This window comes from Vanacampus margaritifer, chromosome 4 (genome assembly GCF_051991255.1).
Source record: "Vanacampus margaritifer isolate UIUO_Vmar chromosome 4, RoL_Vmar_1.0, whole genome shotgun sequence".
Lineage (NCBI taxonomy): Eukaryota > Metazoa > Chordata > Actinopteri > Syngnathiformes > Syngnathidae > Vanacampus > Vanacampus margaritifer.
The window spans coordinates 15,259,672-15,283,105 of NC_135435.1; the positions used below are offsets into that span (position 1 = coordinate 15,259,672).

The following is a 23,434-nucleotide window of genomic DNA, read 5'->3' on the forward strand; positions in this document are numbered from 1 at the left end:
TCTTCAATTCCAACTGATAATGCTGAGTGTCAAGCAGGGAGGCAAAGGAGGCAGGGATTAAACCCACAACCTCCCAGTCTCAAGGTAGACACTCTTCCACTAGGCCACTGAGCTGGTCACACCTAGTGATCTATCTAGACACACATTTTCATTTTTATCACCATTTATATAAATATATTGCAATCATAATAACTAATAAATACATTTAGAATACAATATATTGGTACAAGAAATATATTTCCAAGTGATCTATCGACTTACTTTCTATTGTAACCAATTTTATTGGTTGTTTGGTTAACCACTAAAATTGGTATGCCCGTAACCACCTGGAATGGTCAATGTCTGACCAATCTATTGGTTAATCAAGCCAATATGAGCTTAACCTACTAGATTGGTAGTTTTTTTTTTTTTAAACCAATCCATTTTTAGAGTACATTTAAGCACAAGCAATGTTAGTATTTTAGATTTATTTTACAAATATGTTGGGATTATGCAAAAATAAAAGAAACTGAAACATGAATCAATATGAAAGAGTTGTATCCACTTCAATTAGTTTATTAAACACTTTGACTTGCAGTCTTTTAAGCGTTCACTACATAACTTCCCCAAATTCTAACACAAGTGTGGTGTAAATATAAGGAAGAAAGCTATAATAAATCAGATTGCAACAATAATGTAAACAAATCTATGGTTTTTATCACTTACACTTTTCATGAAACAATATATAAACATGTGGACTGCACAATGAATGTTGGGAAACAAACCGCGTCAGGTTGCGCAAGTGTTTGTTTTTTCACACACTCACACAAACACACTAACACGCACACATACTAACATGGTGACGGTACCACTCCGCCACCTGGAGCCAGTTGCGCAAGTGTACCTAATGAAGTGTCTGTTGGCGGTGTGACGTATTGCGTCACCTGCGTGGGCGTGGCTCCCGTTGCCAATGGCACGGTTGTCCTTGTGGCTTGGGAGGGCGGACCAAGGGGGCGGAGAAGAGGGTGAGTGCGACGGTGTGTGAGTGTAATCTGGAGTCCCGACGAGTGAGAGGGCAGACAGACACAAAAACACTGGACACGTTTGGCAAGCTGGAAAGACGTGGGCGCGGCGGCGTGAACACAAGTTGGGACACTTTTTTTGGTAATCCCCCCTCCTCTCTTTTTCATCGCCATCGGTCAGTGGAGAGCGTGCCGTGACGTCACTTTGCCCTACAGTGCCTGGCTTCCGCCCTCTTGAGGGATTGCGATGCCCTCTGACTTCGTTGCGCTTTTCAGCGGGGAGCTCGACCTCAGTTTGCCCGGATCCATTTGCTCCAAAGGTAACAACAACTCTCGCCACGCTTTACTGTTGACTTTTTTGGGCTTGACACCTGTAGTGGTAAAGCCCACCTCACACCGGTCAAACCAGTTTAGGGTTATTTGACTGAAAAGCAATGCGGTTTGGACACGGGTTGACCCATAAACATAAGCGTGTGATCGGCATGGGGGCCTAAACAAGCCCCCAGGTAGGTTAACAATTCGCAGCACTTGTGTTCATTTCTACGATAGTAGATCGGCTTTAACTAGTGATGTATTTTCCACTAGTGTACTATTGCATATTGCAACTTGTGGCACTAGTTCTTTAAGTGAAATGCTGCTAGTGTTATGCTAAATGTTAACAACTAGTTTGGACGATCTCGAATGCAAGGAGCAAGCAGTTGTCAACTTGTGCACAGTTTTGTCTCACTCGTAGTGATGAGTAGTTGTCCTAGATGACAGCTGTTTACTACTAATACGTGCTATAATGATGAAATAGTTAACTAGTTAATATTTTGCACATAAAACCACACACACTCAACGTCACATATATTACTGTGTGTAATGTGAGGAAGGTGACTCCAAATGGACAATGATAATACCAGTTTTTCACATCAAACTTTTGTTTAATATTGCAAAATATATATTTTTTATCTGGTTAATTGATAGGGTAATTGGTAGGACTATCAATTCTAAACCTATTTGATAGCTGCACTTACTAGTAAGATGTTTTTCCTACTATCAGGGTTGTAATAGTCTTGGATTTTTTTTATGACTTTTTTTTTCATTTTGACTTTTTTTTTTCAAAATCGTTTAGTGACTTTTTAATGGAAAAAATGCTTCATTTGAGTTTTGTTTGTTTAGTGTTAGTTTTTTTTTTTTTTTAAATAAATGGAGCATTTGTCATGTTCAAATAAAAAAAAAAAGGTGAAAAAGTTTATCGTAATAAAGTTAAGTACAATTCCCAAATGATGGTTTACCATTCTTTCCTTGCGGCTATACACTAATCTGAAATAAATGCATTTAAAAACAAAACGGAAGCTCATTTATGAAATTAGTTGACAAAGACAAAAACAAATGACATTTCTGCTACAAATTTACTTAAATTTAGTTCGTTTTAGAAACGTAAAATGTACTTTCAGTTAGTTCTTGATTTTTTTTTTTTAAAAACACTCTTTTGTTTTATTTCATTTATGAAAATGTCTCTTCAATTTTACTTTTAGTTATTTTGTTCCCATATAAATAACCTTGCCCAATACCAATGCTATTTTTAGCCTACTCGTACATTATTAAAACACTACAATGCGCAAATAGTAGTGCATGCCTCGTCCTCTGCTCTACTAGTGGTGCCAAAATACCCAGCAGTAGTTTTGCCTGCATGAAACGAAGAGCATGGATGGTTTTAAAATGTTTTATGAAAAGCCGCTTGAACAACTGCAAAAAGGGCGAAGGCCGACAATTAGTTTGAAGCCTTTTTGGATGCCACACCTATTTGATTGAGTAATTTTTACCCAGATGAATACCAAGATAGTATTCTGCAACAGGGCTCCATACTGTCCCTAAATGGTGGCATTTTGCTCCTAAAATTGAGAAAAGTGCATATAAATGTTTCACCAAGTCGCGTCTGAGCGACTAGCGAATTTGATGATTATTTGAAAAATATATTCTTGAATATTTTTTTGTTGCTGAAAAAAATCTTGCATTTTTCAGGAATAGAATGAAAATGATTGGAGTGAATATTTGAAAGTTGACTTGAAATTTTCTACGTGTGCCCCTAAAATGTCATGTCAGGGGCCATTTTGCTCCTAATAATAATCAAAAATATATAGCTTTGGAGCCCTAACTGCAACATTTTGTCAACATAATGGACATCTAAAACACCTTCCTCAGTAAATGTTTAAACATCCCAGCTTTCCATGTGTTCTGTGAAGTTCTCGATTGCGAGAGCAACTATCTCTAAATAGTTTTCTTATATTGACACCCAAGCAAAGGCTGGTCAATCATTAAAGGGCTGGCCGCGCAGTGCGTGTGTAAACCCGGGCTTAAATTGCTGTCTTAATATTGACTTTGCTGTGTTAAGTAAACTGGCAGGCATGTGCTTCGAAATACTTGATTTCCTAGAAAAGTTGTTGATATCTGATGTTGAAAAAAAAAAAAAACTAATTGTGGTAAATCATCAGATTTGGCCTCACATTTTACAATGACTCTGTATGTCTGCCATCAATCTGATAACTAGCCATCTGAATTTAGTTTGCTTAAGAAACATTAGTGCCGTGTATGACACTGTGGTGTGCTTCGACAAACATGACTTTCTGTAACATGCCCTCGTCTTAACAGACTGGCACGTGAAAACCATATGAGCCTAAACTGACTTTCACTCCAGTACAGGCTGAGATGGTTGCATACTTTGTATTTTCTCAATGTGAATCAGAATGAGATTCGTCCTTGAGTAAAATGCTTGGTTTGAAGTCGTACCGGCAATGTTTTATGCCAAAGAAAGTGTGGTGGGGGATTGTTCACCATCTTGACCTTCTTTTGAATCTCATTGATGTAATCATTGACTTTAAACAAACTCTAGTAAAAAGAGAAATCTCATTCGGGTCAAAATATCACCTGCTCTGGTATTTACTGCACACTTGTTTGTGGCTTTGTTTCAGCCGCATGTTTCAATATACGAGTGGATGAACCTGTTATGGACACGCTTGGACAATAGGTACGATACAAAGGACACTTTAAAGGTCGAACGCAGTCCCTTTGCTAATGCTAATTGACCTTGGATACTGTTAAAATGTAACGCTTATGCTGAATTCACACCGAACTGAAAATATCGCGATGCTACGCTGGTCTCGCGCGCCCGCAAAAGGAAGAGGAGGGATTTCCGCTTCGGTTGGTGGTGCTAACTTGATTGTAGCATTGCTAGCTTGCTTCACACTTCGACAATTAAACAAACTCACCAGATAATCCAACCTCCATGTTACTTCCTCCAAGCAATCTCCTTTTTGTCCCGGTACACGTAGCTTACCGTGTCATACGGCTCCGGGTGCCTGAAAACCGCCACGATCAAGCTATCCTCCATTGCTATGCTACAACGTTCCGCACACAAACACTTCCTGTGTTCTGTCTGCTGTGTGGCGTGTTTGGTGACACCGATTGGCTTTTGGCACCGATGGCGGCAAAAGTTCAATTGCTGACGAAATGGGCGAAGTAGCGAAATGCTCGCCGGAAACGCCTCTCCGCTATTGGTGTGAATGTAGCATTAGGCCGAAAAATCCGCATATTTTTGCTGAGATATTTAATCGTCCGGCTTAAGGCTGGGCAATAAATCAAATTAATTCGATACATCGTCATTTTAAAAACCGAATCGTTGAAAATTTGCTAAATCGTGAAATCGAATTTTGTCTTTTGGATTATTAAAAGCTGTTGTTCTTATGTTCTGTTACATTCAAATGTTTTTCTAAGTTGTAATTTTGTGGCAAAATGCTGGATGGGTGGTTAACAAGACATGTTTACTTACAATAGCTACCAACTACTTAATTGTGGCATTTAAGAAAAAAAATATGAATGTTAAGTTTATGTTAAAACTAATTTAGAGCCAGTATACATTATTTTTGTCTGAACATTTTGCACAGGAATTATTTTTGAATAAATGAAACCTTTAAATAAACGTTTGTTGGGTTTATTAGATCAAAATCTATTAAAATCGTAATCGTCCTGAATGTCTGTAAAAATCGAGATTTTATTTTCTGGCCATATCGCCCAGTTGAAAATGACATCGCAGTTGTTCAGGGCTCAGCCAATCACAGCTTACCTTTTGGGGCAACTGTGATGTCATTGTCACTCAACAGTAAGTGGCAAAATGGCCGCCTTCTAATATTGATAAAAAGCTGCTTAACTCATATTTCACTAACGCAGTATTAATCAGAATGCCGCATTTAGACTAGTGGGGCTGCATAGAACATATTATTGTGAAGAATTTTTGGGGGATGACTTTAAATAATGTCTTTACATTCTTAACAGCCACACAAATGTTAAAAATTAACCACATTCAAGCAATAAAACATCCGTAATTTAGTGATGAATGAGGAAGGCCTTCATAAAAGACCTCATGCATCACATTTTTTTTAACAACCATTAAATGTGTAAAAAGAAGGGCATATGATTTTAATTTTATTTTTCCAGGGATATTTTTCCAGGGAAGTTTGATTGGTTTTCAAATTATACAACATTTCCAATGTCGAGGTTCCACTGTCAAAGTGTATCCAATTTTATAAAAAAAAGTTTTATGACAACTAAATTAGGCCATCACCAGACTCCAATTTGAGCTGGTGGTCCGGAATTGTGCCTTAGGTGTTGTCCATTTTCTCCAGCTCCACCAGCTGCACGATGTTTGTGATGTGAATGAAGCCGACTTGCTTCGGCACATAATCACGTTATTTTCCTTTGAACTTCATTTGTTTTGATGGAAAGTGTTGCTTTGAATGTGTCGCATCTATGTCAACTCCTCCTCCTCCAAGGTTCAACTTATGTTGAGTAGTGTTGGATGTCATTTGTAACCAGCCCTGAGTAAGCTGACATGGACATTTTCAATATGCATAACTTAAGTTTATGTCCCATTATGGATAAATGTTCCTATCATATGACATTGGATTTGTCAATCGGCTGTGAAAAACCCAGAGCAGCTGTGAGATTAGCATCTAAGTAATAATAAATAATAATAATTTTGGATCAACACTTTCACAATAATAAATATGTGATTTTTTTAAAAACATTTTCCCTCGTAGTGATTCTGTGAAAAACATAAATTAGAAATATAATTACTAGTAAAAATTGTAACTTTCACTGTGATAAAAGTATGAAAAATGAACTGCCTCCAATTTAGTACTGTCAATGAAGTGGAAAAATAATAGGGGTGGGAATCTTTGAATGTCTCACGATTCAATTCCGATTTTTGGGTCTGCGATTCGATTCAGAATCGATTTTCGATTACGAGCCGTTCTTTTGAGTGATAAAAGTGCCGCGAGTAGCGCGCTAATTAGCATTAGCGAGTCAGACTGGAGTAGATCATTACAATTCCTTCCACATCTATAGATTGAATCAAAAATCATTCCAAATTATTTGATTGACAATGATTTTTGCTTTGATCAAAAATAATTCAAAATTATTTGACTGACAGTGATTTTTGCTTCAATCTATAAATGTGGAAGGAATTGTAATGATCTACTCCAGTCTGACTCGCTAATGCTAATTAGCGCGCGACTCGCGGCACTTTTATCACTCAAAAGAACGGCTCTTAATCGAAAATCGATTCTGAATCGAATCACGGACCCAAAAATCGGAATCGAATCGTGAGACATTCAAAGATTCCCACCCCTATTACGCTGAAAAAGAAACCCAAACTTTTATTGGAATAACTTGATTGTGACTTTTTCCTTCTACTCTCTAATGTGGCTACAACTTAACAGTGTATTAGACCGCGTGGAACCACACTGCCCCTAAGTGGCCAAACCGGGTACAACATGAACGGCGCTCCAAATAAAGGCACACACAGACAAAGGCAAGATAGTATAAAATAATTTAAATAAAATCGATTTTGGGACATTTAAAATTGATCGTACGTCGTACGAAATGAGAATCGATTTTTTGTCATACCCCTAAAAAACTAATATTAATGTATAAGACAAATTGTGCAAATAAAGTGAGCTTGGCTTAATTCTGCTCTATTTTTGGCCTTTGACAAAAGAATTGGGACACGCTGAAGTCTGCTTGATGTAAACTTCCGGGATTATCGTCTCCTTGTAGTTCTTACCCCTGTTGAAGATCTTTTGGAATTTGTATATGTAGGGCAAACAGTCAAAGAAAAAGAAAAACAACCATTTTATTCATATGTTAGGGATGGGGAATTAAAATGGATTAATTGTCTTTTTTAGGTCACATTGATTTGATAAAAGTTAATTTTGGATGGGAGTGTTGAACATATTAATCCCAAAGAGAATGCTTGTTATTGTCCTTAAAATGTATTAGGATTGTGTTTATTTTTCAACATTTTAAATAGTGCCATTGTTATTTGTTTTTATTTTTCAGAAAGAGGAAAAAATTGATTAAAATCGGAAATCAGATTTTTTTTTGGGTTGATGCTGAGCCAGAGGACAGTTAATCGTTTATTTTCACCTTGACCTCATTTGTACGCCTATTTGATATTAACGTTGGTAGAAATGAAACCAATTGCTTTGCAGTGATAGATACTTGCCATTTTTCAATACCCTTTTTTTTCCATCTTTCCTTTTTTTTTTTTTCTGTGTCAACTCAGCAGGCAGCCAGGCGAGATGTGATCTAACAGCCTTGTGGGCATAGCAGTAAAAGTCGTAGCAGTTGAAAGTAGAGTACTTGTAAGGCGATAACTATCAATATAATCCTGTTTGTGTTTTTAAAAACAAGGCAGGGGAGGGGGCGGGGGGGCGTATGAGGGCACTGTCCCACTTTCAAAAAAACTTGGACGAGGTGTCAGAAAAGTACCAGGACTGGTGTTTTTCTTACCTTCATTGAAATGAATAATAATTTGTATTTGTGATGGAAATACCATTAATCTATAAACTGGAACTAGTGAATAGGATTATATAAAATATAATTCTGAGTAGGTGCAAATTGAGTCCATTTATATAGTGCTTTATGTCATATGTTGTCCAAAGCGCTTTACCAATCCTCATATTCACTTTTTTTTTGAAAACTGATCAGTCTCGTCAGCCTGCGAAAAGATTTTCCTTTTTAGTTTAAAATGAGTTTAGCGTTTAGAATAGTTAAGCATTGTTGTTTTGACATGGTTGCGTCCAACAATAATCCTTTTTGTTGTCATTGAAGAATTTCATTCTGCAACGCTACGATACGTCACTCGTACTGAGATGTATTGGCACCCAAATATGACCCGTTCTGACTCATATCTGAAAATAATTTTTTTATTCTGATTCGCTCCTCTACTTGAGTCACCACCGATTTGCACACAGCCCAATTGAACACTTTGTAGTTATCAACCAAAACAATATATTTCAAAATCCTCTACCAGTTATTGAGGTACAAAATAGAGCCAACTTTGCGGTTGGACATGGAAAAGTGCAGCGCAGGACATATCTGGGATGGAATCACACATATTATGAATGCTATGAAAGCAAATTCCAATTGTGTCAGCACAATAACAATAGGGAACCAACAATTTATATAATGCGTTTTCATTGCTTTTTTTTTTTTTTCATTCCTGGAGAGCTCAGTATTGTTCATTTGGTAATTTTACCGATTTGACATGTCATCATCATTGCTCTCTTTTTTCCTTTTTTTTCCTTTTTGTACGTGTACGTGTGAGTGTGCGTGTGAGTGTGTGTGTATTCATTAGTTCACCTAAAACCTATTAAAAAATCCCATACCGTTCACCTAAACCGAACACTTCCAGCCAGAGTCGTGAGGCCGTCAGGAGACTTGAGTAAGGACCAAAGAATGCGTTTGCATTGCTATTTTGTACACTGCTGCGCTATAGGCAATTTGACAAGCCTCAAACCTGAAGCAGACATACAATGGAGGTATAGCAATGTTGGAAAATGATCATTAATAACAGCCATTTCATTAATAATAGCAGAAGTTTGAACTGAACAGCCACAATGAAATGTGTTAAGTGGGTTATTTATTTATTTTTTAAATAAAATATTTTGGAAATAAGCTGTGACAGTGGAATTTTAGCTCACAGGAATCACGCTGCGCTCGTACGCCGGAGACTTGCTCATGCAGTGGGTTCGATTCCCGAGATGGCCGCCACCGGTTACACACTAACCTACATGATCTAGTTTAGTTTCATAGCTAATCTGGTAGTTGATATGGGACAATTAGATTACGATCCGGCCTAAAACAATATTGAGGTTTTACCAGACTGTTTTTCACCATTTTTGTTCATTGTTAACTAAATATTGTTTTATAACATATTATATTGTAGGGGTGGGAATTGCCTAGTACCTGGCGATTCGATTCGTATCACGATTCATAGGTCACGATTTGATTCAATACCGATTAATCCCGATACAAATCTATAAATTAGGCTAACTGTGAGCCACCGTATATAACAAACAATCTGTTGCTATCTGTTTCATGTTTGAACAGCATTGAAATAAAATATTATGTGTTCCATTAATATAACATTCTAACCCTAAGTAAGACGTTTTTTTGAATATTCCCACAAAAAAATTGATGTTTAAAAATCGATTCGACCGCATATCGAATCACGATATATTGCCGAATCGATTTTTTTAAGCACCCCTATTATATTGTATGTTTGTCTCATGATGACTACATTTTACATTCAGTCAGGTTGCTTGTGTTACCACCTGTAATAACTACATCATTTTATTATTGTGAGCAAGTACAAATGACAGATGTCTAATTTTGTAACGTCACAAAAAACGGTTTGTAAACGTGTATTTTAATTCGAAATAAATGTTTGCTTATTTATTTATGTACACATAGCAGTTTGTCACAGCTGTTTCTTTCAAGTTAAGCGAGAAAGCGAGATAATATTTATGTCCATCTCTTTCAAGTTCACCAGGCTTTTGGTGCCTGTTTGAGCGGCAAATCTGATCTCTCTGCTGTTGCCTCAAGGTTGTGATTGTTTTGAGATGGCGTCTCACTTACTATTTTATGTTTCTATAGACTGGAATTCTCACTCTTCTCTTGTGACTTCCAGAGTGCCTTAGGATTGAATATGATCGTCCTACTGTGATCTAAATGTTCACTTGTTAGTTACTACCCATTTTTATGTTGTTTTAATTTCCACTTTGCTCTGTTTTTATTGTGAACCAGAAAATCTGCTTCTCAAATCTGTTGTTGACGTTTTCAAGCATTAATTCTCTACGCCACAAGTTGTTTTTTCCCCCAGTCTATTGTCGTGTCAAAACCAAAATCTATTTGGAACGATTTCAGTAAATCAAATTACGGAGTGCACTAAAAGCCGCTGGTCAAAAATTCTCATTTTTAGCCTTTTACTGATGCCATGCGAGGAACAGGTCTGAGTTATTTTGACTTGCATGTATACAGTCGTGGCCAAAAGTTTTGAGAATGACACAAATATACATTTTCACAAAATCCACTGCCTAATTTTTGATGATGGCAATTTGAATGCACTCCAAAATGTTATGCACAGTGATCAGTCCACGTTTGCCATTTATCGGACCATCAAGAACTTCAAGGAGAGAGGTTCAATTGCAGTGGAGAAGGCTTCATGGCGCCAAAGAAAGTCCAAAAAAAAAAAAAGAAAGTCCAGCAAACGCAAGGACCGTTTCCTAAAGTGGATTCGGTTGCGGGATCGGGGGGCCACCAATTCATGTTTGGGGTTGCTCACAATTTTGCCTAAAAACAGCCATTAATAAAGAATGGTACCAAAATATCCTTCGAGAGCAAACTTCTCCCAATCATCCATAAACAGTTTTGTGACGAACAATTTATTTTCCAGCATCTTGCCATAACAGAGCAACATCAACATTTTGGGTTCATGGCCAGGAAACTCCCCAAACCTTAATCCCATTGAGAATTTGTGGTCAAACCTCAAGAGGCCGGTGGACAAACAAAAACCGACAAATTCTGACCAACTCCAAGTATTGATTACGCAAGAATGGACTGCCATCAGTCAAGATGTGGCCCAGAAGTGAATTGACAGCATACCAGGGCAAATCGCAGAGGTCTTGAAAAAAAGGGTCGACGCTGCAAATATTGACACTTTGCATAAATTCCATTTCCTTGTCAATAAAAGCCTTTGACACTTGTGAAATGATTGTAATTATATTTCAGTAACAGCTAACAAAAAGATCTAAAAATACTGAAGCAGCAAAGTTTGTGAAAACCAATAGTTTGTGTCATTCTCAGAACTTTCGGCCATGACTGTACACATATCAGCAAGCTTTTATTTTATTTGTCACGTATGACTATTTGGCCTAAAGTCATTTACATTGAATACATGCTATTACTTGCTAGCTGCGTACATCTTTTGCATTCCGTTTCACAACAATGTTGACTCAATTAATGAGTTTGCATCGTGTCTTGATGACGTCATGATGTTGGCGTATCCGTGCCTTTTGTTGCTAAAGTCTTTTCCTGTTTCTTCAGCATCTCTTTCCTGTGAATCAGACGCAAGATTCCGTTTTTCATTCGTTCTATTACACTGTGGCTGCTTGCTTGACATTTTCTGATAGGACTGATACCAGTAGTAGGGTTGTGTAGATATTCAGCCTGTTCTAGAGAGGTGTGTGTGTGTGTGTGTGAGGGTGGCATTTTTTGTTGAACCGACATGAGTGCGTATGTTGCTTTCTGTAAATAGTTTGAATTCCGCTGCTTTCTGATGTCCAGCTTTCATGTTGCGCTTGCTGTTGTTTCACATAGCTCCTAATTTTCTGAATATCTTTTGGTATAAGGATGGACCGAGACGATTTTTAAGTTTTGCTTACTTCTTGCACCTTAGTTGAGATGCCACTCGACTGTTCTTTGGCCACTCCGAGCAATATGGCTGAAATCAACTGAACTGTCACGCAACTGGCTGACTATCAAGCTCCGATTTTGTTTCCGATTCAAAGTCTGAATCGCTGGTGACCAAAGTTGATCCAGAATATGATAAGCTGTATAGAAAGTAGATGGATGGCTGGATGGACTACTACACATACTGTACATACTACGTACAGTGTTGTGCCTGCCTAACTAGTTTTTGTTATTGTCGTAGTTTGACACTCCTTTGTGTCACATTTAGTCAACATAGTGTACGTGCGTGTAACAAACATCCTGCCACTAATTTAATGTATGTGGCTTTGCTTCCTTGTGTTGGATGGTATGTATTTCTTCATAGGGGAAGCATTTGAAGCATGATGGTAATCAATTGTCACTGATCTCATTTACCTTTTGCCAAAGAATGTTTGACATATTGATTGTTGATGCCACAAAGCATTAAAAGTGTAAATTAATTTGTGTGATTTTTCTAGTTTTTTGTATTTTTCGTATACAGCTGTTTTTGTTCTGTTGTCTTTTTTAAACTTTAGGTTTATTTTTCCAATAAAAAGAAAACAAACCACAGATGACAATAATTGAAGGACCAACTTAACACTCACAAAGACAAAAAAAAGGAAACTTTTTTTTGTGTGCTTTTTTTTTTTTAACTCCTTGACTGGAGTGGTTGTGGTGGACGTGAGTGGTTGAGGGATGGTGGACCCAAATGTAGGGAAGTACGTTAGTGAGACAGGAATCAAGTGCAATACATGGAGCTTAAGGAAGCTAAGAAGGTAAGCAGACAACTATGACTGGACAGGACGTGACTGGACTGGTCGCCGTGACTGGACTGAACTTGCCATGACTTGGCAGTGGCTGTGGCTATGATGAAGGCTCGGCTGTGACGAGCTAAGACACACAAACTTCTACCACACATAACATCGATAATGCACTTACACTGACTGGACAAACCCCCCAAACTAAATACTTCTCTGCTAATTACTTGACAAGACACACCTGGGGAAGACGCAGGTGTCTGAGGACACTGATTGGTTGACCACACGGGGAGGGGAAAACACACACAGGCGGACGTGGTTACACATAACGAGACAAGGGGGAAAACAAGGAACGCTGAACACACAAACAAGAAAACACCCAAAATCAAACAAAAACCCAACCTCAGAGAACCGAAACATGACGTGAAGACTTGTTTTCCAAATGTTTCGTTAGTGCACTTCCATTAACACAAGCGTTGTTTCTCCATGACAGCTGATCAACATTCAAAAGGGAAATATTTCGATCAATGCACAGCCACTTTTGAAAGCCGCCAAACATTCCTTTAGTTATTATCCATAATGCTTAACCTAACTAAGGTTGAGGGTGAGTTGAGTAGTGGCAGAGCCACACCCTGGACTGGTCGCCAGCCAAGCGCAGCCAACCTGTATTATTATACTGCATGCCTATTTTGAGTACACAACTCGGGTGTACTTTGTGGTGTTAATAAAACCATCTTTTATGGTTGTTTTTTGGAACAATGCAATACTTGTGCAATGTATTTCACTGTATAACTGCTTGAGACGATTGATTTAGTGTTGAGTTACATTAAGGGTTCCTATGCTAATTCCTCCGAGATGCCACCTGATGATGAATGGTTAGACGACTGGATGAACCCACTAATAGACTTCATTAATTGCTTGTAGGAAATTAACGATCAACATTTAAAATAGTTAAATTAAACCAGAATAAAGAATAGATTGTAACTTGATTACAGGGAATCTTGGAAAATTACACAAATTAATCTTGAACAGTGTATCAAAGTTGTTATATTTTTAGTCATGCGGTCGTGTCCCTAAAAGATTTTTTGAAGGGAGATTTTACAAATTGTTTATTTTTTTTGCTTTGTTCTGTTTCTTCAGATGAATTATTGCATTCAGTTCCCTTACCAGATTGATTTCAACTTGTCCTGTGATATGTGTTGCTATGGAGCCCCTGGCAGCCATCATGTAGGCTTGGCTGTAAACATTTCAGGGTTGTTGCACAAGCTTTGCTGCAAACACCAGCCCCAACGTATTGACACAGTGATCTTCTAATCACTTTACAAATTAGGCAAGACACCAAAAGGTAAATCGAAAAACAACAACAACAAATGGCTGTGTTTCTGCTTGACAGTATTCGTGCTAACCTGTTAGGTATATTGCATACTAGCCAGGGGAGAGAGCGAGGGGTAGGTGGAGTGGAGGAGGGCTTTTAATCAGCCCCCCAAAAACGTGCCACACCCTTGGTGTCGGGCTAGTAAGAGCAAGCAGCAGGAATGTGAACGGAATGAATGGGAGTGTGTCCTGCCAGTCACATGGTGAGTTTTTTTTTTTGCGTTTGTTTTTTTTCATCCCGCACGTCTTACCATAACTCAGCATGACACAAGGTACGATGGTGAAATAATGACGAGCAATACTTGCCTATATTATTCAGTGTTAATAATATTAGTGGCACCAGAGTGCAATGCGAACTATGCTTGTTGAAGCAAAGACGACGCAAATATCTGATTTTACCTACATGAGCAACAAGCCTATCTAAATCTGTTAAGTGAGTATAAACTCTTGTGATGAAGAATACAGTCGTGGTATTCCGTGGTGGGAAGTGTACATACAGTAACATCACTACAATTAAGTTCAAGCATAAAGTGCTGTGGTTTGTTGTTGTTTATACAGTTGACGTAAAAAAGTGTTTTTGTCACGTGCGAATGAAGAATTGCACTCTGTCTGCTTTTACAAGGAAACAAATATTCAGCCAGAACTCGCTCAAAACATCCAGGACTTGTGGAAACACTTTAGACAGTCCAGCTAGTGATGCGAGACCAGCGAGTGGAGGGAAGTGTACATATTTTCTGCCTGTGCGGTTGGCAATGTGTTTACAGGAAGGGCTGCCCACTTGGAGCACATGTTTCTGCATGTGCAGACTGCGAGTTGAGCCCCAAGAAGAAGAGAGCTTTAAACAAAGATGCAGACTTGAGGGGAGTGTTTATGTATGTGAGCTTGGGAAAAACATTCGATCTCTGAATATACTGTATGAAGTTCAGAGTTGTGGGAATCAGCATTCCCTGCTCATCTGCTCTGAGCTGTAAGAGACTAAAGGGCTTTTGCAATGATGTAGCACAGGCTGCTTTCAGTACGTCCCGGTTTTGGGTTTTGTACAGTATACCCGGCGAGATCTAACAATGGAAGAGTTTAAGTACCTGACATATACACCAAACCGCAGGGCTCAGCTGCAAGTAATTAAAGCCAGCAGTTGGCAAAGAGAAGAGAGTCGGCCAACTTTAATGGCTGCTCTTGGTTCACACCATAATATTTGGATGATGAATCAGGCTACTAGTAAATGTGTTGACCCAAGGCAGAGAATGGACAGGGAAAAGTGTGGGCAGCCCTGTGCTGTATCAAGACCTGTTTTTGTTCATGCGCCTCAGTTGCTTTGACATTTTTGATACGCGTTTGATATCATTTCACTGGACTGAAGCGGACATCTTCACAGACATTATTATCTTAGCTCTCTGTAACTTATTGTTTCAGAAAGGTTTGCTTATGATAACACTTCGAGAACAATCCTAATTTGGAGCAGCGCTACAATTCTGTTTCCCCCTCAGTGAGTTATCGAGGTTGGTCAGGACACATGCGATGATAGCGTAATATTTGAAGCAAAATGTCAAATTTTCATTTTAAACAATGAAACTACTAGCCAAAAAAAGATGTTTCCATTTTGACATGAATTAAATGAACACAATGTATCAGGAAGGTGAAAAGACCAATGTTCTTTTTCAATGTAAATGAAGAACCACAATAAAGGAAATATATGCAGTTATCACACACTTTTTGTGGGGAATCGGGACCAGGTTGGCCTGCAAATTGTGGGAATCTGCGCATAATCAACGACCATTATAATCACATTGGAAAAGTAAAAAAAAAAAAAAAACCTCAAAAATTCATACAAATAAACCAATAAGTGTAAAAACAAAAAAACGGGGTAGGCTCCCTGCCTCACTTATCATTTCCTGCATTCTTTTATTTTGAAAAACAACACCTGCTGCTTCCATTAGCAGACATAGCTTACTTAGCCTTAAATATGCAGTAAAGAAGTATCATCTCTAAAACACTCTAATAACGGATTTTGTTGCACCAAGTAATGGCTAATACTAACAAGGCACTTGTGTGACGCTACTTAGCTCATTAATAAATTACAAAACTAAATTTATAACGTCCCTGAGTACAAGCTGTTTATTATTAATTCATGTTGTTTTCCACAGATGAAAACATTTTGCCGGGACAATTAAGAAATGATCAAATTGAACAATAGCCTACTGTAGTTATTAAGTGTTTTGCGCTTGAATGTGCCCATAAGTTAATTCCCATGTTAAACATTTTGCATCCCCAGATTTAGTGTATGACCTTCTGCCCAGAGAGCTGCAGTTTTCTTCCAACATCCAGCAGAACCAATTAACCATGAGCCAAAAGAGCGGTGGAGAGGCCCCGCCCCCTTCAGCTGCTTTAGCTTCAGGTAGGATTGTTATTTTTCTTCTTTGAGCAAGTTGTGCACAATTAACTCAAACAAAAGACGTGTAATTTACTGTCTTGGTGGTATTACATCGCCTCATGCATTAGAAACAACACTTTTGCATTCCATTATGCTGAAGTTATAAATTTGATGCTTTGATTCTTGGCTGTGTTCAAATTCATTCACTTCATAATTACATTCAGTAACTGTAAACAGATTTTCGCTATTCGCACGACTTAATACCATTTGGCTAAAGCTAGTTTGCATTTGTTTGCCTATATGTGATGTTATGTCAGTTTTTGCCAGTGTTTTATTTAGGCTAGTGTGCTTGCTAATGATATAGAGTCTCATGTGAAGGTAGTTTGTTGGTTTTAAGATTTAACTTCTGAATACGTTTGTTTATGTAACATGAGTCAATTATTGTGTATGTGTTAGGTGGATGATGTTGGTGCTTTGTGGTCCTTTCCATGCCACCTACTTGTGGCATCTGACTGTTACGTTTTTTTCCAGGGCCGATACTTACCAAGTATTAGTAGTCAAGGAAGCCGAAAATTTATAATTTTCAGTAAACGGGACAATATTGGCGTTCAAGAAAAAAAAACAAAAATCCAACTTTGCCACCTTGTGGCATCTGTACTATATATAGACTGATACGTTTTTTTCAGGGCCCAATACTTACCAATTATTAGTAGTCAAGGAGGCCGAATATTTGGATGGCTATTCTGTCATTTGCAGTAAAAGGGACAATATTGGCATAAAAAACAAAAACTAATTTAAACAAGGAATTAGCTCCCTATAGTTTAATTTCTACAGTAAATAATGTTTTCCCCAAATTTCAAAATAATTTAAATATTAAACAAAACCAAAAGGTGCAGTAAGTTCCCAGGGTCAGCAGCATCACTGAACATTTTAATAACAAGTTCCCTTAAGTTAACATATTTTTAAATTGAGCTCTAATGTCACCCTTCAGTAATACATTTTGAACACATAAATTATGAACATATTTAGCATGTTTTAAGTGGATTGTATTTTTGACAATACAAACAAAGTACTTTTTATATTTATATTTATAATGACTTTATATATGTTTATATATAACTCGCACCCTGCTCCGTGCTCCCTCGCCAGTTATTTTCTTTTTTCTGTATCAGCTCGATGCATCATGGAATTTATTGCTTTCCAAGTCAACATTGAGTGTTCACTACTTTACAAGATGCATCATGGGGATACATTGAGGATACTACCGTATACACTGTAGGGGATAACCTATATTACTGCACATTGAACAGCACTGCTGTACAAAATAGCAAACTTATTATATTGTGAATTCTGAACACAGCCTGAAAAAAAATTTTGGGAATTGAAAATGTTGCATCCCTGCATGATGTTTGACAAATGCAAAAAATCTATGACTCCAGAAAACAATAGTGGTCGTGTGGTTGGGAAAAATGGAGCTCCACTCCCCACATTCTTGTCTTTATTCTGGCATTCATGCATACGTGGGTTCCACAAAAACATGTCACATGTGGTCAGAAGTAATGATACAACAGGTTATGGTTTTACTTGACAGAATATGCAGTTTACAGATTAAAATTATCATAACAAAGTTTTGATTAAAGATTTTAAATGTTTTTATAAACTTTATGTGCTTGTTTGGTGGTTACTTAGCAGCTATTTCTACAAATCCAAGGTTTACAGTGTTAAAAAAAAGAAGAAGCTAATAATTAGAAATCTCATTTGAAGATGTGAGACTTGTGCTGCATAAATTGAAATAATCAACAATGTCATTATCATTTTACATTACTTTAGCAAAGTTTGTAGATATCCATTAGTCCATTCTACACTACTTCTACAGAGAACTACAGTAAAGGGCTTTCCATGCATGTTAACAACCTGCAAATAACATAAATCATCGTGTGTTCTTTTTCCCCCGAAGTTTAAACACTTCACTGGATCTCCAAAATCACTCAAAACAGAAAGGTCGCAATGCACACGAGTGAGAAAAAAAAGGGGGGGGGGGGTTGCAGATACTTTGATAGTCTCATGTTTGAGGAAACAGATGACTCTCAACTTGCTACTTTAAAACACAATAAGTCCCTTGAAAATATGACTTGGATTCTGGCTTTTTTTAGGGCAGAGTTGCCAAGAAAGACTAATAAAAAGGAAAAGAGAACAATAGGCACACATTCTTCTATAGCTGAGTGATCCAGTGAAAACAGCAATTTGCCTTATCAAAACAACAATATTTCTCATTCAATCACTGTATTCAATGTTCAGTAAAATTGTGTTTTGCTTTCACAAGCATGATCTCAGACTTTTGCGCAAGTCCTGTGAGACTGAATGTGACAAGCGGTAGAACATGAATGCTTGTTGGTATTTCCTTAACATAATCTGCAAATTATCCCCCTTTTTGTTTAGACAGTACTGCAATTACACATTTTTTCAGTATACATTATGATGATTACGTTTCCAGTGCTAGTCTCTCTTTCATGCAACAATATTTGTTCAATGATTTGAGAATAATGTTGATGTATTCTATTGTGCCCCTCCACCCCTTTTTTTCTATTAACAGTTTGCTCCACTTGCAAACTCATGAAACCCCAAACAGTTTATAATGCCAGCAGCAGCAGCAGCTTTACTTCTTTATAGTCTGCAAGTAAGGCTGGGTGATTATGGCAAAACTAATCAAAGTCACAATTACAAAGTAGTTTGACTGATAACAATTAATACTACCAAAACTCAACTACTCAAAACTACCATAATGGTCTCATGCTCATTCATCCCTGCATGTGGAACGCTTTATTCTTGAACACTGTATTATTTTTGTCAAGCACAAAATGACCTTGTAAATATCATGTGAAATTCAAACTTCTTGCATTTTAATTTTGCTGCAGCCACATCTTTGCTGCATTGCATCTTTGCACATAATCAAACCGTATATAAGCATCTCGCTTATCACTTTATCACATTTTTTTTAATCAAATTTTGCAGTAAGTCGTGGGACTTACCGGTGCTTCTGGTGTTTTATTGCATGTCATATCATGTGTCTTGGTACGACCCCAAAAAATCCCTTGAATCCTTGAAATGTCAACTGTAAATATCATTTGAAAGAATAAGCAGAAACTAAATAAGTTAAAAAAAAAAACATTAAAAAGAATATACTAAAAATAGTAAAGAAAAATAAATACCGGCTGTTTATGTTGTGCACACGTTGGCCTCTTAGGGGCACTGTGGTGCCATGCATGCGTGGGAACGATACAAGAAAAAAGTTGCGCTTGAACTCTATTAATATAACGCGTTTTTCACATATTGGGAAAATGTCCTTTTGCGTATTGTTGTGTGTGACTATTCATTATTTGAATTAATATCACTCACGGAGGTTAATGCTAAACTCACGTTAGCATGTAAATGGTATTTATACTGACAATAGCATTAGCACTGTCAATATTTTTTTAAACAAAGCATGTCTTGTATGTAATTATTTTTTCAATGTGTGTTTAGTTCTACAGTGAACTTCAACTAGGGTGTCATTAAACAGTTTAAAACATCCTCAGGAAGGGCAGAATCACATACTTTAATTTCAAGCGCACCTGATTTAAAGCCACAGCAGCTAAATTTAGCCATTAAAAAATGTATGAAAAATGTCTATTGGCCGTGGAATACTTGCAAAGAAAGGTGTCAGTCACACGGATGGATTTTAAAAAGCTTTTAATTACCTGAAACATTGGTAAACGTTTTTTTTTCCCCAAACAATGCCGAATGTGTAGCCTCCCAGAAGTCTTCTGGCCGTGTCCGAATCTTCACATTATTCCATTATGGAGCACTATATAGGGGCTGAACTATTTTGTAAGTCCAAAGAAAAATGTTGTGCATTCACAATTACCTAGTCACCCAATGTTTTTAAAAATCGAGAGAAGCCAAAATCACAATTTAATTCTGATTAATTGCCCGGCCCTACTTGCAAGTTCACCCCACTCTTTCCCACTTCTTACACATTCTCATCAATTGGTTCTAAATTACAGTGTGCAGGCATGCTGGAGCGACTTTTTTTCTTTCTTTCTATTTAAAAAAAAAAAATAAAAAAAATTTAACAAACAAAACATCTTGTGTTTGTTTCTTCAGAAACCTGACCATTTTTTTATGCTGTACACTTTCAGCCCTTATTGCTCATTCGCTGTCTCATTTTTATTCCAGGAAGTTCCCTCTGAAGCAGGGAGGGTCTGCATATAAAATGGTCTGCAGTTCTCTGCTTCATAGGTCAGAAGCTTGTTTATTTTGTCTCTGTGGCTGCGTTCAGTCCCAACCAGGCAAAACAAATTTTTAAACCTAAATTCAAGCGCCGACGACTGGCATGTCACATTTTGCTTATGGAGGAATAAATCACTCGCTAGTGCTAATTTGATTGTTTTGGGGGGTTTTCAAACCATTTCCACTTTTAGATCATAAATCATTTAAACCAGGGGAACATTACTATATATACTGTATACATATATTATTTTTTTCATATTTTTGAGTAATGCTAACGCTATAATTGCTTTTCTTTTTTATAGCCACTACCCAAAATATCATCACCGTTAATTCTCACTACACTCAGTTGTTTTTTACTTTTATCCCCTTCACTTGTGTGATAGGGTCACCGGGGAGGCGGTACGAGTTGGAGGGGCTCGAGGAGTTATTGCATACTATTGTTCTGAATAGACTCAATTGTAGTGGTGAGGTTCATTTCTTCTTTAAAATTTTCATACAGTAATTTTAGGTATTGTCGTGACTGGTAATGACTATAAAAATCATAATTTTGATTTACCTATTTTTATCTTAAATAATATGAACCAAATCACTTTCATAACATTAGCTTGTAAGTAGGGATGTACCAATACCACTTTTTTTCAGAATAAGAATGAGTACAAGGACTTTGATTTCGCCGAATACAGTAGTATTGTTACCTTTTTTCTTTTTTTTCTTTTTCTTCTAAGTAGTATTGTTACCTAATAATGCCATTACATCTTACAGTAGAGAAAATGTGCTTTATTTTATTTAAACACTTTATAGAGTAACGGTTTGTTATCACTGATGTTTTAAGACTTCCTGTTTTTCCAACGCAAGGCATTTCAGTTAGGTAGTGTTTGAATGGAGGCACTATCTTAGTAAATGCAGTAGGTCGACGAAGAAAACATATTCTGGTGGCTATAAAAGTCACTTTTTTAGTACGAGCACAGATGTACAGTTTCGGCACTGACGCCTGTATAGGTGCATCCCTACTTATAAGCAGAGAAATATGTTTTTTTTTTTTTTTTTGAGAGATGTAGGTAGTCATTAGCGGTGCATGCTAGTGGACTTCTGTAACTTTCGGATTGTCCATAGCACAGTTTTAATCGAACACTGTATGGCAGATCATTATTTTTATTTTTTTTACAATTATTCACATCAAGGGATCCAATTAACAGAATTCATCACAGTACATACAGTACATAAGAGCCACTATAAAGGGGAGACCCTGTAATGGTTTAAACAAAAAAAAAGAAGATTGCAGATCAGCTACAGTGGTGCCTTGATTTACGAGTTCAATTTGTCGTTGATCACGCTCATCTGAGATCATCTTTTCCCATTGAAATGAATGGAAATGGCATCAATCCGTTGCAGCCCCCCCCCCCCCCTCAAAAAAAAACATACCCCATAATATTGTAAATCCACTTAATATTTGTGTTTAATTTGTTGTTTAAAGTCTAAACTCTCTATTTTACGTTGAGTTTGATAGTAAACTTCAACTGGGAGTGGCATTAAAAAGTTTGAAGCCTCTTTTTTTTTTATGAATTCTTAACTATTGGCCAAACTGCTGCTTAATTTAAAGTGTACTTCTTTTATTATTATTATTTTTTTTCTTCTTCTGGAGAGCTCAGTATTGTTCATTCGGTAATTTTACCGATTTGACATGTCATCATCATTGCTCTCTCTTTTTTTTTCTTTTTTTTTTTTTAAATAAATTTATTTTAATTTAAAGTGTACTGAGTTGAGTTTGTTGCCACCACTCGGCTTAATTTGCTGCTTAATTTAAAGTGTACTTTTTTTATTATTATTTATTTTTTTCTTCTTCTGGAGAGCTCAGTATTGTTCATTCGGTAATTTTACCGATTTGACATGTCATCATCATTGCTCTCTCTTTTTTTATTTTTATTTTTAAAAATAAATTTATTTTAATTTAAAGTGTACTGAGTTGAGTTTGTTGCCACCACTCGGCGCACGTCTCCAATTTTTGCTTGCAATTCGAAGCAAAAAAAATCTGCCGAATGACGGCTCGTACCCGGAGAAGCGTGAGTCGCTCGTATATCAAGGCACCACAGTACAAAGTTGTGAAATACAAATTGACAGCATTATATGAAATGATATTAACTTTCCAATTATTTGCACTGTACTGTAGATGGCATGTCCTCCTCTATGACCATGGATGGCCCCCGCAGTGCTTTTCCCACCTCTTCCAGCTCCGCCAAACATTGCAGTTCTTCAGCCAGTGGCAATGTCGACCCAGAGAACAACAACAGAACTTGCAGAGCCGTACCAGAGACCCTTGGTGCCGAAGGTGGGAGTTCCAACAGCAATGGCGGTGGTCATTCCGTGCCCACCAACGAAGGAGGGTTAGGTGTGACATCCCAAGAGGACCACCAGCAAATGATGCCCCCGAAACGACGCACCGAACTGAACATCTCTCCGCCTCCGCAAGACCTCCTTAGCGATAGTCACATGTCCTGTCAAGCAGAAACCTCATTGGACTCGGAGCACAGCAACAGCATCTGGATGGAGGACTCTTTGTCCAACTTCAGTATCATGAGCACAACCTCTTACAACGACAACACGGAGGTGCCACGAAAGTCACGCAAACGCACCCCACGCCAAAGGCCGGGGCCCAAATCTTTACTTAGCAGTGAAGCCAGCATGGATGTTTTTGATGCGGACAGCGCCAAAGGGCCACACTTTGTCATTTCCCAGCTCGGCACGGACAACAAGACTGGACAAAAAGGAAGGTTTGTACAACTGTAAATAAATATGGTGTCTAATGACAACAGCCCCGTGGCCAGGATTGTGAGGATTAGGCCACCAAATCA

At 37.6% G+C, this 23,434-nt stretch overlaps 1 protein-coding gene across 4 annotated transcripts in view; it reads left to right on the plus strand.

The window, feature by feature from the left end:
- Nucleotides 1–996: 996 nt before the first annotated feature.
- nfat5b (nuclear factor of activated T cells 5b) overlaps nt 997–23,434 on the plus strand; it is a 36,675-nt gene continuing 14,237 nt past the window's right edge. For 2 of the 4 annotated variants that reach the window (XM_077564806.1, XM_077564807.1), the window contains exons 1-4: nt 997–1,143; nt 1,218–1,321; nt 16,218–16,340; nt 22,753–23,353. In XM_077564806.1, the coding sequence (XP_077420932.1) occupies nt 1,249–1,321; nt 16,218–16,340; nt 22,753–23,353 (797 nt within the window). In that variant the 5' untranslated portion in view covers nt 997–1,143; nt 1,218–1,248. Of the gene's footprint in view, nt 1,144–1,217; nt 1,322–14,137; nt 14,149–16,217; nt 16,341–20,531; nt 20,595–22,752; nt 23,354–23,434 lie in introns of those variants that run through there. The other 2 variants (XM_077564808.1, XM_077564809.1) reach the window with 2 other exon arrangements.